Source organism: Boleophthalmus pectinirostris, unplaced genomic scaffold, assembly GCF_026225935.1.
Source record: "Boleophthalmus pectinirostris isolate CB_2022bp ecotype Guang Dong unplaced genomic scaffold, ASM2622593v1 HiC_scaffold_21, whole genome shotgun sequence".
In the NCBI taxonomy this organism is placed as follows: Eukaryota; Metazoa; Chordata; class Actinopteri; order Gobiiformes; family Gobiidae; genus Boleophthalmus; species Boleophthalmus pectinirostris.
In genome coordinates this window covers 3,794,096-3,811,368 of record NW_026571175.1, presented here as the reverse complement: position 1 = coordinate 3,811,368, position 17,273 = coordinate 3,794,096, and the positions used below count along the sequence as shown (strand labels likewise).

General features: G+C 39.2%; 1 protein-coding gene across 1 annotated transcript; it reads left to right on the top strand.

The window, feature by feature from the left end:
* Positions 1-8,548: 8,548 nt before the first annotated feature.
* LOC110159232 (cyclase associated actin cytoskeleton regulatory protein 1) lies at positions 8,549-16,273 on the top strand. Its single transcript, XM_020923776.2, has 12 exons — positions 8,549-8,662; positions 9,468-9,568; positions 9,692-9,769; positions 10,173-10,316; positions 11,685-11,770; positions 12,080-12,185; positions 12,308-12,491; positions 12,572-12,747; positions 13,025-13,148; positions 13,237-13,319; positions 13,785-13,928; positions 14,826-16,273. The coding sequence occupies exons 1-12, from the start codon at positions 8,551-8,553 to the stop codon at positions 14,907-14,909; spliced, it is 1,422 nt and encodes a 473-aa protein (XP_020779435.1). The 5' UTR covers positions 8,549-8,550; the 3' UTR covers positions 14,910-16,273.
* Positions 16,274-17,273: the final 1,000 nt, after the last annotated feature.

The window sequence follows — 17,273 nt, the reverse complement described above, 5'->3', positions numbered from 1 at the left end:
TAATTTGCACAATTGCATGACATTTCTGTTTTAGTAATTAATTTTTCATAATTATCAGGGATACATGCTTAGGGGAAATTAAGTTTTCCTATTATGTTTACCAGGTTAAATGATTAATTTAAGCTGTCAATCTAAAAGCGTCTCTACTCATTATCTAATATGGCCCACTAATTACACCCTGTACAGTGTGGGCCTTCTCCTAAATGAGCTTATATTAAGTGCTAATTGTCCAGGGACCAGTGGAAGATATACAGCTCCCATTAGACCTGAAGTTGATTTGAATTCCTTTAGAGAGCCATCAGAGCCACCCAATTACAGCTATAATGAAATCAATTTAGAGATTAGTGAAGCAGGTGTCCAGGCCACGCCCATGAGGAGAGAAAAACTGAGTGAGGAGGGTCAATGGGGCGGAAGAGGAGGACTTTGGGGAATGGTTTATTCAGTGAGTGGAATTTTGGTGTTTGTTATAATAAGATAAGAGAACCCATTCGTCACACAAAGATGAAATGTCAGTGTACAGAACACAGCAGAATGAAAAATATGCAGTCAAAAATCAAGACAAATAAGTATTTCAAAATATGCATTATATCTATTGATGTAAGTACAATATAAAAAGCATTTGGGGCGACAGCAGCTCAGTCAGTAGAGTGCCCACAGATGCACAGGTTGGTGGTACGATTCCAGCTCCCACAGGTGAATGTTGTTGTTGTGTCTTTTGGCAAGACACTTAAATCACCTCACCCCCAGTGTTTACCTACACTAGTGGGGTGTCGGGGGGGGTGGGGGTGTGTGTGCGATGGTGCCTTGTGGGTGGAAAAGGTGGGTTGTGCTTGTTGTGTGGGTTCGGGTACCTGTGGGGTTTGGTTGGGTGGAAGGAATGTGGTGGAAGTAAATTGTGGTGATTGTTTTTAATCACTTTTCACACACAAAAAATGCAACACAAAGCGCTTTATAAATAAAGTTTGATTGATTGACTGACAGTGACTGTTAAATAAACTTGAATATATATATTTTTTTAAAAAAAATAAACATAAATATTAATAATATTAATAATAACAGTTACTAACATATAAAGTTTGAAATGTGATTCCAAGTATACGTTTACTTTGAGCCAGTACTCTTGTATAACATCATAAACCCATTGACTTTTACCCAACCCTTTTTTATCCACAAACAGCATCAGAAATGGCTCACTACATTTTTCCTCAGCATCCTTTTCTATAGAGAGCGAGCGTGCCCTTCACCTCCAGATAGCAGAGCACTTATCGGACATGGTACGGCCTGAATCAGTGTGGCGTGACCAGCCGTGACGAACCGCCGAGCAGGCCCCCAGACGCAGCCTCCCCAGTGCATCCAGTGAGAGAGGAGCCAACCAGCAGAGCCATCGTAAAGCCACAGAGCATGCAGGTCTACGTTATAGAGATAGATAAACATGTTTCAACCAAGAAAAACCTTTGCACCCAACACTGTAAAATCAAAAAGTTGTATTAAAAAAAAAAAAAAAAATGCACAACAACAACAACACAATTTATTGGTTTCAGACAAATATTTTATCCAGATTTGAAGGATATTGTGAGCTTTAAAAAAGTTATAAATAAACAAACCGAACCATTAAAACGCTTCAGCAAACTTTTAAAAATGCGAAATAAAATGAGGTGTAACATATTTTAATGGGGTACAGAATGCGACGTAACACCAACTACCGGCCGGTGCTTCTCTGGCTAAAAGCTAGCAGCACTGACCGAAGGAAGCGACTGCCAACCGGGTTATCGCATTAGCCTGTGCCCCTTGAACTTGATCAGGTGGAGCTTAAGGTTTATTTGACTGATTTAGATGTCGTAGTGGACCATTAGAATTAAACCAAGCTTGTTTTTACTGTTAAATGCACGCCAAGTCAATGGGATACTTGTTAATATAAGGGTATTGTTCTGTCTTGTCATTTCATTTGCCCCAGGCTCAGAGACCGGGCCTAACCTACTTCCGTGTTTGCAGCTTTTGTGCAGGAAAATTCCCACCTTATCTCCACAGAAACTAAACATTGCAATTAAACTGGGCAGATAAACCAAAAGGAACTATGTCATTATTTGGTTAAATGTGTCACTGCAATGTAATAGGCGTTCTGGGGTGGCCTAAATAACATGTATACGAATAAAAATTTTAATACACTGCCCTAAACTATCTAGTTTCAGCAATAATAATACAAGTTGAAAATGCTGCAAATGCAAATTATTATAGGGTTTGTGGTTGAAATTCTATGTAAATGAACCAGCTTTGTGTGTAACCCTTTTTTCTGCATGTTAGTTATGAATTTTTTAGAATCTATAGCTGCATTCTTCTCGATTGTCATCTCCTGGTATGAATAAATGTAAAAACATAAGATTTTTTTTTTCCTGTTATAGATTTCTTGTAGCTTAATGAGTAGCTATTTCTTTCCTCAAGTTATTCCAACTTTGGTAATTTGCTGAATTGTTTTAAAAAAAAAAAAAAAAAAAAGATGCAATGAGTTTGATGGTCAACTAGTGAGCATTTTTAGTGGAGAACCAAGCATTTAATTCAATCTTACTGTCTTTATATAGAGTTAAATTTATGCATATTGGTTAATTTGTAATGTGTTTGTGATGAAATCCTCTGACATTTCTGCTTAGTCACAATTCAGTTATTGCATCTCTTCTTGCTGGAAAGCAAATAGTTATTTCATTAGTCTGCCTATGTTGTGTTTGTTAATTCCGATTGTTTCTCTGTCTTTTCAAATGAATAGCCACACCTTGAAACACTTATAAAGCTGAAATGTTTATAACCTAGAATCGCCCTAATTCTTTGTTTTTTTCTATAACTTAGTGCTGTGTCTTATCCCCTGGAGCTAGATGTACGCTTTATTTTCAACAATGCTGAGTTGTCAAAAGTATCGTATATCAGAAATCAGAAACTAGATACGCATTTGAGGAGTTATCGTACTAAAAAAGTGCCATTCACAAGACACAAATGAAGCTTTCCTGAGTCGCTTTGGGATGATTTTGAGCTGTATCAGAACAAGTATAAGAGCACATGAGGGATTGCAGTTAGTTGTAATGTGATATAAAACCACATGGCAATATGAAAGACTGATTTAATGTTGAAATTCACACTTACATCCACACACTACCGCAATGTTGTCAGTTTCCTTTTTGTCAGAAACACTTTGTATCACAATAGGAAATCCCACGCTCCACTAGAGTCTGTTTCACCCAGTGTTGTCCACCTCATTCATGGACCACTCCCTTTAATAACATCTGAGTCACTGTGGCTCAAACCAGGAAGTGGACTTTGGAGAGCCAAACTAGTGCAGGTCAAACTAGTGCTGCTAAATATGAGCCAGTCTGGAGACTCTGAAATAAATTTAGAATTAAAGGAAAAGTTACAGAGGAAAAGAGGTGGGAAGAGTCTACAAAATTGCTAGAGACTAATACGCATTCAAATGTATTGCGTGCTACTACTGCTACTACTACTACTGCTGCTACTACTACTACTGCTGCTACTACTACTACTGCTGCTGCTACTACTGCTGCTGCTACTACTGCTGCTGCTACTACTGCTGCTGCTACTACTACTGCTGCTACTACTACTGCTGCTGCTGCTACTACTGCTGCTGCTACTGCTACTGCTGCTACTACTGCTGCTGCTACTACTGCTGCTGCTACTACTGCTGCTGCTACTACTGCTGCTGCTACTACTGCTGCTGCTACTACTACTACTGCTGCTGCTGCTACTACTGCTGCTGCTACTACTGCTGCTGCTACTACTACTACTACTACTGCTGCTACTACTGCTACTACTGCTGCTGCTGCTACTGCTACTACTACTGCTGCTGCTGCTGCTACTGCTTACTACTGCTACTACTACTGCTGCTGCTACTGCTGCTACTACTGCTGCTGCTGCTGTTACTACTGCTACTAAAACTACTAGTGCTGCTATTAAAACTGCTACTACTACTAATACTACTACTACTGCTGCTACAAAAACTACTGCTACTAAAACTGCTTCTTCTACTACTACTACTACTGCTTTTAAAACTGCTTCTAAAACTGCTTCTACTACTACATGCTACTACTACTGCTACTGTTATTACACGCAACTACAAACTGCTACTACACACTGCTACTAAAACTACTACTACTACTCCTGCTTATACTGGTTGTGATATTTTATTTCTGTAACCGCCTCTGCCATCACAATACATGATGGATACACTGGCAGCTAATATTAATTAAATGAAAAGTAAACAAAAAATTTGGAAAACGTGTTGAGAATCTCAGAATGAGTTTACTCCACAATGATAATAATTTCTTTAGACAATAGAATGTGATTTTTAACATTAAATCATAGTACTTTTTATTCTATTCCCATGTGGTTTTATATGTGTGTAATGCTTCAGTGGTCCAGGTAGGTTCCACCGTAGTCTAGGGGTGTATACTAGTCCATCTGATCTTACATATCTGTTAAAGTCACAAGAACTCATTCGAAATCTTCTCTCGATCGTCGAAACCAAATGGGTGTGTGTTTGGGTGAGTAGGCAAAGCATCTCAAATGTAAAACATATTTGCATTTAAACTGTCAAATATTTAAATTAGATCGTGACCTAGGTGCACAAGTGTCACTTTTACCTTGTAAAACGCAAAACCTGGATTGGCCAAAATCTTATTAAAAGTATTTATAGGTACACTGTGTAATTTTTCCAGTGAAGGGTCTGGAGATGTTATTACTTAGAATGGCTTTAAAGTTATCTACATGTAGGGTTGTCAAAAGTATCAAAAATCAGATGCTAATTGATTCTAAAACAAGTATCGAAACTAAGTACTCATTTGAGCAGGTATCAGTACTAAATAAGTCCCATTCACAAGACACAAATGAATCTTTAAAATGATGTTGAGCTGTATCAGAACAAGTATAAGAGCACATAGGCTAGTATACTCCCACTATGAATCCTACCTGGACCAGTGAGGGATTACACAGATATAACTGATACTCTGCAGTGACATCACGCTGGGGCTGTTCTTCATGTGTCTCTAATCATGCACAATTCCCGCTTTAGTAAACAATGTCAAAAAGATTTAAGATTATCAGACAAAAAATACCAAATAGATTTAAACTGCACATTTTCAGGAGCCTGTGATCAGTCCGAGTGTTCATTTTCCTGTTTAGGAGTTTTCAACAAAGAGGTGAGAGTGACTGACAAAAAACTGAGTAAAAAATCTGTAGTAGTTCTAAGATCTTGTGCCACAAGATTTCGCAAGACAAAATTGCCACAAGATTGTGCACACTTGGTAAAAAAGATCTTGTGAGATTTTTTCCTCATGTTTTTACATTTGGATTGAAAAAAATAGAGTACTGGTGAGCTACGTTTTTTGGGAATGCGTAGTCCTAAAAAGCAGAGGTACAATAAGAGCAGAAATATTAAATCAAGTAAATCAAAAATGGTGAGGCTAAAATTGGGAACTGAAATGCACAACATATTTATTATATCCTTAAAGAATGTCAAAATCTCATCTTGTCTCTTGTTTTCGTAATCCAATCTTGTGTCTTGTTTTGTGGAAATTGTATCTCGTCCCACCCCCTGTAGCTCCAGTTCTTTCTGGTCAGATTGTGTTCAGATTAAAGAGTAACTTGAATAACTACCCTAGCCTCTAGTTGGCATGACCCCACCGAAAATTTATGACACTTAGCTGCAATATGTGTTTTTCAAGCAAAATTCATAAATGTCATATTGCGGAACACTCCAGACAAAGCCATACCATCTCCATGGAGACAAGGTGGTGGGGGGAGTTAGAGCATCTTTAAAGTCACTTATGTGAAAAGTAGTAGTAGAAGTGGTAATTTGAGAAGTGTCTTGTTTTTAAGTCTCCATCAGCTTTATGCAAAAACACGCTGCTGTGTTTTGCATGGAGCTCTGAGGATCCTCAGCCGAGAAGGATGAACTTCTAATGGACATTTGGTTAAAAGGGTTTGGTCCTGGACTTAAGCAGAACAAATTCACAAAGTTGTGTCTCAAGAACAAGTTCAAACTTGGACAAATGTAATGAGAAGTGTTAAGAATTCATTGTAATAGGCTTCATGTGTGGGTTTATTTTTACCACTCAGTGTTTACAATTTTCTCATTTGGAATTTCCTCATTGTGGGGAAAATAAAGGTTGACAATACAATAGAAATTAGCTAATTTTTAAAATATTTTGCTTAGAGAAAGATCCCGCACACCATCTTACTTGCAAAATGTGAGATTTATTAGGACAAACAACAACGTGCAACATTTCGGCACTAGACGTTCATCAGGCAAACGGACTTTTTCTCTGTGTTTGGGCTGCTCCTCCCTCTCCTCCAACATGCCCATTTCAAGTAAATGATGTGCAAAGTTTTCATTCTTTTAAATATTTAGCTTGAAATAAGGACGCACTGATTTCAGGTTTTGCAGTTAAGATACCGATATTGATGCTGATATCCGATATTAACCAATACCAGTGTAGGGATCAAAATACAAAAATCTTATTACAAATTGGATCTGATTGTGTTTATGTATCCTACAATAACTATTCAACAGCTTTGAATGAATGACAGTTTAAACATCATGATATGTCCTGGACTACATCAGTCAGTAAAAAGTCCAAACAGGATATCGACTGAATCGATATCTTTGAACACAAATACTGCAAATTTTCCTGGAGGGGTACTGATACTCTAGCCTGATTCATCAGCCGGTTTCACTTCATAGAAACCATCTGACCTCGCAGCATTAGGATTCGTTTGCTTGACAGCAGACGGGTACTTTTTTTTTCATTTAACCAATCGCTGCTATTTGGTCGTGATGTATGTAATGCACCACTAACGGGGTTAACTGATATATTAAGCTTTTCCCAAATCCTGTAGGACGAAGGGCAATAACGTCTTTCCCCTTGACAAAATTCACCAAGCATTCTCTTCATTTCAGCTTTAAATCCTCAATCTCGGGAATTGTCTACATCCATCTATACCGCCTTGTTTATTGTTGTGCTGTACCATAAAAATGGACCCTCACAGCTTTTTCGCTGATTGGCCAATGCATGGTCTACAACTTCTGTGGTTCTTGCAAATTGTCTAGTGTATTTTGATTCCTGATGTAGTCACTGGAGAGAAATTAAATTCAGAAGAGGCACTAGGTGACACCAGCCTGGATACTGATACTCAACCCCAGTATTCATATCGGTGCCTCCCCAGCTTGAAATTGAATTGAATGGGACTTTTTTTAGTATTAATACCTGCTCAAATGAGTATCTATTTTCGATACTAGTTTTAGTATCGAATAGTATCTGATTTTCAATGCTTTTGACAACTCCAGGAGACATGCAGTAATATAACATATTCTCTTTAAGAACTAAATGTCCTTGTGACTCCATGTGGTCTTATTCTGTGTAAAAGCTGATAACCCTGTAGTTTAGACCTACAAGCATGTTCTGAAATACATCGGATTCTTGTATTAGTTTAAAGTTTTAGATTTCATTTTTCTCTCAAATGTCAGTGCTTAATGTATACTGTGAAAAGAATCTTGATTTTTAAACTATAACTTACAAACCTAATGGCAATCCTCCCAAATGTGTTCAGACCCGCCCAAACTGAAGCTGCATTTTGGTGATTTCAAGTTTTGTACTGTTGCGGTTTTAATGTAATTGTTTCGTAATATTACTACTTAAATACTTCTTTAACATTACATAGCAGTTTGTGTCCACATACTTTTACTACAAGTTCAGACCTGACGCCGCATTTTTCAGTTTTTTACACAACTCTTAAAGGAGCCCTGTGGGGTTTTACTGCTGCTACACATGACTAAGGATTTCCTAAAGATATAACTTTTCAGTGTGGGGCCTTCCATGTCCTTGTCTCCATGGAGATGTTATTGCTTTGCCTGGAATGTTCCACAGTATGGCATACAACATGACTATCGTTCATGTATTTAATTACAGTGGTTTTTTTTTTTATTGTAGAGAAAATACCTTCAGTGCTGTTTGTAGAGCTCGTCTCTCCCCAGACCTGACATGTAACTTTGCTTGCTTGACTCCATGGAGATAAAGTATATAGTTAAATGTCATACTGTGAAACAATTTAGGCAAAACAATATTATTATTATTATCTACAACACTGAGACAAGCCGTTTGTATCCAGCAGAGGTTTTACAAAAGTTTATTTTCATGAATCTCTTGTTAAAATGGGTTTTGTTTGTTTTAGTAAGAAAATGATTACAGAATGAATATAAAACATAGAAAATAAAATAGGGTTTGTTTTTCTCCTTCTCAGTACTGGTTGTACACTGTGAGACTATAGTTTTGTTTGTGCACTGAACCAGGCCATTTTAATTGTTGCGTTCGCTAATTACAAGCAGAGTCCCCTGTGTAATCATGGTACATGTTAACAGCAACATGCTTGGAAGACCATTTTCCTCTCCTCTGCGTCCTCTGACCCTCTCCTCTGCATCCTCTGCTCTTCTGACCGTCCTCTGACCCTCTACCTCTTGTCCTTATATTAAACCTGTATGATGCTGTGTTTTCAGTTATGGCCGAGTTGGCGGGTTTGGTGGCTCGTTTGGAGGTAGCAGTGGGGAGGCTGGAGGGCATGTCTCTGTCTGGAGGAGGAGGAGGAGGGGCTGCTTCTCCTTCTGGAGGACGTGAGTATTACATTTATTTACACACAAAAATCTAGGTTTAATTGTCTGTGTTTGCCAAAGGAGACCGTGGTCGTTACTATTCTGTTCTGTTTACTAACAACCTGAGCAATTAATCAGTATGAAAGTTTTCCTGTAGTTTTCTATTTCGGAGATCAACTCGTTTCTTTTATTAAGTCGTTTAGATGAATATTGCGATTTTAAAATGTCCAAAATTCTAACATAATGATCCAGGGTGACCATAGATCATAACTATAGCAGACGTCCACACCAAATACACAACTGGATGAGGACATGTGCTGAAATTGGTACTTTGCAGTGACATCACTCTGGGGGGTTCTACATGGATGTCTAGCAAACACTGAAAACAAAGTTTTAAGATGGTCTGAAATGAAAACTCAAGAAAAAAAATACAAACTGGAACAACACATGTTCATGAGCCTGTGATCAGTCTGAGCGCTCATGGTCCTGTTTAGGAATTTGATTTTCAAAAAAAGATGAGAGTGATTCACTGAAACTCTTGGCTAATGCTAACTAGCCTGTGACTGTCATGTATGGGAGAGGAATTTGTTTAACAACACAAAATCAGATCACCTGTTGTAGTTTTTATTAAGTCAGTTCTTTCTGGTTAGATTGTGTTAAAAACAAAACTTGAACAAATAAAAAAATGAAAGTCTAACTGGAGTAACAGAACTTCATACAGAGCTGCTGATTGTTGATGGCAAAATATCAACAGTTTATAACTTGTTATAAATAAGAATCCACACAAAACCACTTTGTAACACAGAATTGTCTTTTCCCTCTTCAGCTGTGGCCAAGTTTGTGGAGGAGTATGACGACATCGTGAGCGGAGCTGTGGCTCAGTATCTGTCTCTCAGTCAGAAGATCGGAGGAGACGTCCAGAAACATGTACGTGAAAGTTACACTTAGTGTTTGATAGTAAATAAATCATATTGGCAGTGCTGTTTCATGCAGTTGGTTTGGGTTTGCATTAGTTCAGGCTGTATTATGATATTCTTGTTTTGTGTGCAGGCGGACATGATGAAGCAGGGCTTTGCTGCTGTCAGACAGATCCTTGTGCTCGCCTCCTCACATCAGAAACCCTCAGACGTAAGTACTGCCAACACTGCTACTGCTATTACTATTACTATTACCACTGCTACTAATACTACTACTACTAAACTAAAAAAAATATATTAAAACAATATCAAGATTTTTCCTTTTTGTCACGGTGTTCACTTTCTATTTATCTATTGATAAAGTACAATTAAAAGATTTGCATTTCTCTCTGTGATTGACTCTGAGCCAGTGACAAGTAGATTTAACCAGACCGAGATTGACCAATAGCAGTGGGTGGGATACATTAAAGAGCCCATATTACACCATTTTCTGATCTGTGTTCTAATGTTTCCTCATCACAAACAGACCTGGAGTTGTGTTTAGTTTCATTCACACATGTTTAACACACAAACCCTGCAGATTTAGGCTGAGTTTTTCTCTGTTGTGTCTTCAGTCGGCCATGGGCACCCTCCTGCAGCCTGTGTCCAAAGTGGTGAGTCAGGTCCAAAACTTCCGTGAATCGAATCGGACGTCTGCGCTCTTCAACCACCTGTCTGCGGTCAGCGAGAGCGTGGGCGCCCTCGGGTGGATCACTGTGGTAAGGCACTCTTTCCTTCTTGAATGGATCAAAATAATGTAGTGAAAAGGAGAGTGTGACAAGTCCCGTTGTGCTGGGTTTAGGTAGGCCGATTCAGATCAGAGAGAATCCTTCAGGCTTAAACCTAGAGGATTTCTGCTTTGAAACTTACAACTCAAATGAGACTCATGTGAGGCTCATTCTGGTGATTGGATAATTGTTTTGAGAACCAGAACACTAAATTATAACATAATCATTTTGTCCATCATGTCCAATGTTTTTGTAATTAAGAATAAATGAGGATTACAGTTGTTATCAGTAAAAATTATATTTGATTTGAACATGTTTACCTCCTGTCACAGTGAAGTTATGTTTATGGAATTTAAAATAAAAATTGTACATAGAGTTCCTTTTTTAAGAAAAAAATTACCTGCTTTTTCTCACCACTTCTTTTTCAAAATTCTCTAACTTGAGTCACAGAGCCTTGAGAATCAGCCGGGTTGCTTCTTCTTGTGGAATCCCACTTCTTCTCTCCCACTCCTTTCTCTCAGTCTTTTCTTCACTTCTCTCCCTCTTCATCCACCCATCTTCCTCTCCTCTCTCTCCTCCCTCTTTCTTTCTCTGTGTGAAAAACCTCTTTATGAATGACTACAGAAATGCGCTGCTCTTTTGAGTCACTGACAGCTCCCGACACTGAACAAGAGAGGCTCTGTTTAACTCTATTATAAACACTTCAGTATTATGTGATGACGAAGGTGGTTTTCAGCTGGATATTGCATATTTTAAGCTAGTTCAAAAGTTGTTTAGTCTCAAAAGGTGGTTATTGTGTTTTCCCTCCTGAATGCACAAACTGAATCAAATTTGCATAACATGATTTCATTTTAATGTTTGTTCCAATAATAATAGTTTATGAATTATCAAGTCTTTTTAGTTTTGTTTTTCAATCTAAAACATGCTAAAAGACAAAGATCCTAGATACTCTTTACTTTATAATGTACCCGCTAACTTTTTTTATTTTTTTATTTAAGAGGGGCCGTTCTAAAATAGACTTTTTGTAGCTTCTTACCATGTTATAACATTGTTCCCTCAAAACATGTCTGAAGAGGTTTTAGATGTCGTCCATCTCTCCTGGGGTCTTTTCAAACTTTGTACAAGAATATAGCATTTTCAGTACAAAAAACATTGTGATGTTTCATGTTGCCAGTGCATTTGACCCATCTTTCAGTGTTCTGGATGAAATCTATCAGAACTGATTCAACTGGAGTTTTTGGGCTTTCTGTTCATTTTAGTTTGGGGGAAAAAATTAAACACCAAAAACACACACAAAAATATTGCTCACTTTGGCGCTGTTCAAATGTGTTTAATGAATCAGTTTCTTTATTCTTTCAGGCTCCAAAACCAGGCCCCTATGTGAAGGAGATGAACGATGCTGCCATGTTCTACACCAACCGTGTGCTCAAAGACTACAAGGAGAAGTACGTAAATGTGATTTGGATTAAACAGGACACTTAAATCATAGAACATTTTAAAATCACCTTTTGTTTCTGCTACTAAAAGTTCAGAGTAGACCTCATGTTACTGTCTAAGATCAGGCAAGAGGTTTGAAGTTTACACTTTACCATATTTACAGGCCACATCTGTTTCCTGTTTAGCTCCTCGGGCTGAGCTGCTGAGTCAGCTTTAGTAAACTGTGGCTGTATTTACTGCTTTTAATCACAGTGTTGCTAAAGTAAAACAAAATGAACCAGAATTACAATCCTTTTTCCTCTTCCTCTTTGTCTCAGGGATAAGACACACACAGAGTGGGTGAAGGCCTACCTCTCCATTTGGACAGAGATGCAGAATTACATCAAAAAGAACCACACGACCGGTGTTGCCTGGAGCAAGACCGTGAGTTTAAAATGATTCATTTAGACTTTGATGTGATTAGTTAAACCATTATGACACAGCTGAACACCTCCCTCTCTCTTCTCTCTTCTCTGCTCCCCCTCCTCTCTCTCTTTCTCTCTCAGGGTCCTGTGGCCTCTGCCTCTGCTGCTGCAGCTCCTCCTCCTCCTCCCTCCGGGGGCTGCCCTCCTCCCCCTCCACCTGGCCCCCCTCCCCCTGCTATGGACCTGAGCGGAGGAGGAGACTCTGGAGGAGACAACCGCAACGCACTGTTCGCCTCCATCAACAAAGGGGCAGACATCACTAAAGGTGGGCACAGAGGAGAACAAGGTCAACCTGACTGAGGCTCAAACGACTGATGGATCATTGACTTATGTCTCCCTCTTTAGGCCTGAAGCACGTGTCTGATGACCAGAAGACCCACAAGAACCCAAACCTGAGGACAGGTGGAGGTCCTGTCCGCTCGGGGCCTAAACCCTTCTCCTCGGGCCCTAAAGCAGCAGCTCCAGCTCAGGCTCAGACTCTGCCCCCAGTCCTGGAGCTCGAAGGGAAGAAGTGGAAAGTGGTGAGTGCTGCAGGGTGGATCTGCGAATGTACTGAGCTAATGTTACTCACACTGAGCTAATGTTCAAAGCACAAATTGACTGTCTGAAGCTTAAAAAAATGAAACAGTATTTGCTGCTTCTTATGTGCCCCTTCCCATTCATAATTAGTGCAGGATAAACACATCACACAGTCTAGAGAGAGCTCGATGGAGATACTTCATTGATCCCGAGGGAAATTCAAGTTTGGCTGCATCAAACTATTGAACTCTAATATTTTTCCTCGTTTTGTTTTTGTAGGAGAACCAGGAGAACGCTCAGAACCTGGTGATCAGCGACACAGAGCTCAAGCAGGTGGTTTATGCTTTTAAATGCAACAAGAGCACACTGCAAGTCAAGGGAAAGCTCAACTCCATCACCCTCGGTATGCCATCACATAGTGTTATGTTTGGACCTGGACTTGAGCTTAATTATAACTATATCTAAACTAAACAATCCCCTTGTGTTTTCAGATAATTGTAAAAAAATGGGTTTGGTGTTTGACGATGTGGTGGGAATCGTGGAGGTGATCAACTGCAGAGACCTCAAAATTCAGGTGAGAGAAATCATTCTAGTTTAATCTGAGCTGAAGGACAGGTCAGAATTCTGTAATTGATGCAGATTTGTTGACCTGGTTTATGGTTCATATCTCTGTCAAAGTTCAACGTTTTCTCTGTCAGTATAAATGAACAACACTTCAATAATTTTTTTTAAAATATCTTCAGAAAGTGGTGCTGTTATTCAACTCCAAAGATGTGAGTGTTGTCAGCTGAAAGGACTTTAAGACTAAAGATTAATATGGCAACTTTGTGGAGACAATCCCAAACAAATAATGAGAAGGTGCAAGATTTGTGGATCAGAAGTTTGGAGATTTCTTTCAAAAACTGTGAATCTCCCATAGTTATCTGAAATTATGTCCTCAACAAATTCTTGCCACCATTTGTGACAGCGGACGAGTCGAGGAGGCTAGTTGACAGAATTGAGATGCTGTCCTAAATTTGTTTGGTTATTAAATTTTCAGGTGATGGGTAAAGTCCCGACCATCTCCATCAACAAGACGGACGGTTGCCATGTTTACCTGAGCAAAGACTCTCTGAGCTGTGAGATCGTCAGCGCCAAGAGCTCCGAGATGAACATCCTGGTCCCCAACAAAGACGGAGAGTTTGTGAGTGAATCCTCTGCTCCTTGTGACCCTCTTGTCTGCTCCATCTGACTCTCTCCTCTGCTCCGTCTGCTCGTCTGTTCCGTCGAACACTCTCCTCTGCTCCATCTGATCCTCTCGTCTGTTCCGTTTGACCCTCTCCTCTGCTCATCTGCTCCGTCTGACCCTCTCCTCTGATCAGTCTGACCCTCTCCTCTGATCAGTCTGACCCTCTCCTCCATCTCGCCCTCTGCTCCTCTGTACCATCTCATTCTCTCCTCTGCTCCTCTGCTCCATCTCACCCTCTCCTCTGCTTCTCTGCTCCATCTCACCCTCTCCTCTGCTCCTTTGCTCCATCTCACCCTCTCCTTTGCTCCTCCGTTCCATCTGACCCTCTCCTCTGGTCCTCTGTTCAATCTCATCTTCTCTACTCCATCTGACTCCCTCGTCTGCTCCTTTGCTCCATCTGACCCTCTCCTTTGCTCCTCCATTCCATCTGACACCCTCCTCTGCTCCATCTGACCCTCTCCTCTGCTCCTTTGCTCCATCTCACCCTCTCCTCTTCTCCTCTTCTCCTCTACTCCATGTGAGATTCTCCTCTGCTCCATCTGACCACCTCCTCTGTTCCTCTGCATCCTCACCCTCCATCCTAATTAAGACTCTACTCTTACAAGATACTTTCTAGTACTGGATTCAGTTCTGGATTAGTTCTGTTAGTCCATTTTAACCTTGCTGGAGGACATGATTTAGTCCCTGGGTTTTATTGATCAAGTTCTCAGTTAGATCTTTTGTAGTCCTGGTTTAGAAGTCCTGATTTATGATTCATGAGTAATATAATCATTTTAAAGGTGCTAAACCTGACATATTTTGCATGAAAAAAAAAAAGCCCTTAAGCCTAATTTCTGTTTTTCTCTTTTACAGACCGAGATGCCAGTGCCAGAACAGTTCAAGACAGTTTGGGACGGACACAAGTTGGTCACCACGGCAACAGAAATCGCCGGATAAAGTTCCTCACCTCCTCAAAATCCATTTTCACAATTTTTAAATTTCAAAAAAAAAAAAAGCCTCATTCCTCCTGACTGACCCCAGCACCAGCTCACTGCAAGACTGGCACCTCAAACACCTCCTCATTCTCAGCCAATCAAATCACAGCTTCAGCTCCGATAGCCAACGAGAAGGCCGCTCTGTGTTCGGGGCAGCCTTCCAGCCAATCACGAGGGAGCAGCTCATTCTTTAAACAAACATAAGGCCAGTGAGCACTTTGCTAATATTAATTAAACTACAAAAAATAATTTCTACATAATTTAAAACATCTTAAATTTCAGATATTCGTAATTTGCGTGCTTCTGACTAGTTTACATTTTATGTATGACAGAAAGTCAAAATATTCTGCAAGTACTTAACACAACTTAACACAGTCTATGTTGATGTGAACAGCTTTGTAAACAGAAAGGCCAATGAGTCTTGTACTAAAGCTGCACTGTGTAAAGCTTTCTGGAAGACGATGCATCTCTAAACCTCGATTATTTGACTTTTCTCAACTAGTAAAAATGCAATGAAATTACTCAAAAAATCCAAACTAGTCAAAACTACTCAAACTCGTAATGAATCTGAACTCAAGTCATGTGAACTTGTTGAAATAGTTTTTTGTAGCGTAAAAATTGCCAATAGCTTAAACTAGTTTTTACATGCTGTAGTTTAGCTAATAACAGAACAGGTTTATAATAATGGTTATGGATAGTGATTTCATTGCTTTTAAAATAATGGTATTTTTGATGTAATGTTCTATTAGGAACTCAGCTCTACATCAAAAATACCTGGATCTGTTCTGCTTTGTCCATTGCGCCATTTTCGGGTCAAATTCTTAACGTTTTCTGTCATTTTTATGCAAATATCCACTGGCTATTAAGCACTTGTAATGAACTTAAATACACATCGTCACTATTTAACAATGTATTCCGTAGTGCTGAATGGAAATAACATAGGAATTGTGTCCATGGATCACTCCAAATCTCCTTTTTAAAATTTAGGAGTTTTTTTTCCTTCACAAATTTCCTTAAAAATTCCACAACTGGACATTCCTAACTGTAAAATCATTCCATGTAAAGAAAAGTGTGAACGAATATTTGAGCTAAAGTGTAAAGAATAATGGTTGGAAGTGGTAAGATGTGGGAATTGACCATGTGTAGAGTCTGTTGTGAAAATCACCGGTGTTGAACTAGTTTAAAATTTCACCTCAAATGGCTCAGAAATGCATAAATCTGTAAATGTCTCTTAAGTTCTCTGGGTTCTTGTGTCTTGTTTTGTTTTCTGATTTTTGGGTCCAAACGCTCATTTGAAAACATCAATAAAAAGATGCAATAAATGAACTTGTTTAGTCATTCATTAATACGCAACCAACACATTTTAATTCTGGAGTTCCCTTAATTTTGTAAAAATTAAGTACCATCAAAAGTATTGTTTTAAATTTTATGAAATTCAGACCAAGGCAAACTTTAAAGACTATCCTTGGCCGGATCTCATTTCTCTTTCTCATTTCCCTTTCCTCACGTTACTAGGTCTCATTTCTCTTTACTCACTTCCTTCTCCTTTCTTTCCTTGATTCTGTGGGAAATGGTTGAGGAAGCCCTGCCCACAGAGGAGGTACAGCGAAAAGAGAGGATATAAACTCCTCACTGAGACCAATAAAGTTTGATTCTTTTTTTCTGATGTCTGCTCCTGAAGCCTCCCTCGGGTTTACTCCGTTTCCTTGGTTCACTTAATATGACACATTTGATTAACAGTAGAAAAGTTGAAAAAAAATTTTGAATATGTGTATACTTATGGTACGGGTATGAGGATATTACTAACAAAAATCCTGCAAGACTGTATTTTTCAATTTGTGAAAAAAAAAAATGAAATTGAAAAATGGAATATCAAGGAGAGGAATCAAGGAGAATGAAACAAGGAAAGAGAAATGAGTTCAGATGGGTGGGACATGCATGGTCTGTCTGTATTAAAACAAGTGCGGCTGTTTATGAGGAAAAAACAGGAAAAAAACTATCACAAGGGGCTTAAAAACTGGTGGATTTCTGCAGAATTAGTGAGCAAAGCAAAACACTTCTCATCTGAGGTGAGAGAAATGTGATTTTGTTTATAAATGACATAACCATTGAGCTCTGTCATTTCACACGTGTCACTGAAAAAGACTTAACCTGATTGGACGATCATGCTTGCTTCTGGCTCGAGGTGCAACAGAGAGAGTGGAGACTAAACTGAAGTCTCTGTATAAAAAAAATGGCACCTGGAATTCCCAGAGGTCTTCCATCCAAGTGGTAACCAGGCCCATCCATCCATTTTCTTCCTCTTATCCAGGGCCGCAGTCTAAGC

What these genes read in the sequence shown, in the direction of transcription:
- LOC110159232 (XM_020923776.2), top strand. Translation starts at nt 8,551, where the DNA reads ATGGCCGAGTTGGCGGGTTTGGTGGCTCGTTTGGAGGTAGCAGTGGGG. An exon ending in GTGTTGCCTGGAGCAAGACC is followed by an intron (nt 12,186 to 12,307) that starts GTGAGTTTAAAA and finishes TTTCTCTCTCAG; the next exon opens with GGTCCTGTGGCCTCTGCCTC. An exon ending in GCAGAGACCTCAAAATTCAG is followed by an intron (nt 13,320 to 13,784) that starts GTGAGAGAAATC and finishes TTAAATTTTCAG; the next exon opens with GTGATGGGTAAAGTCCCGAC.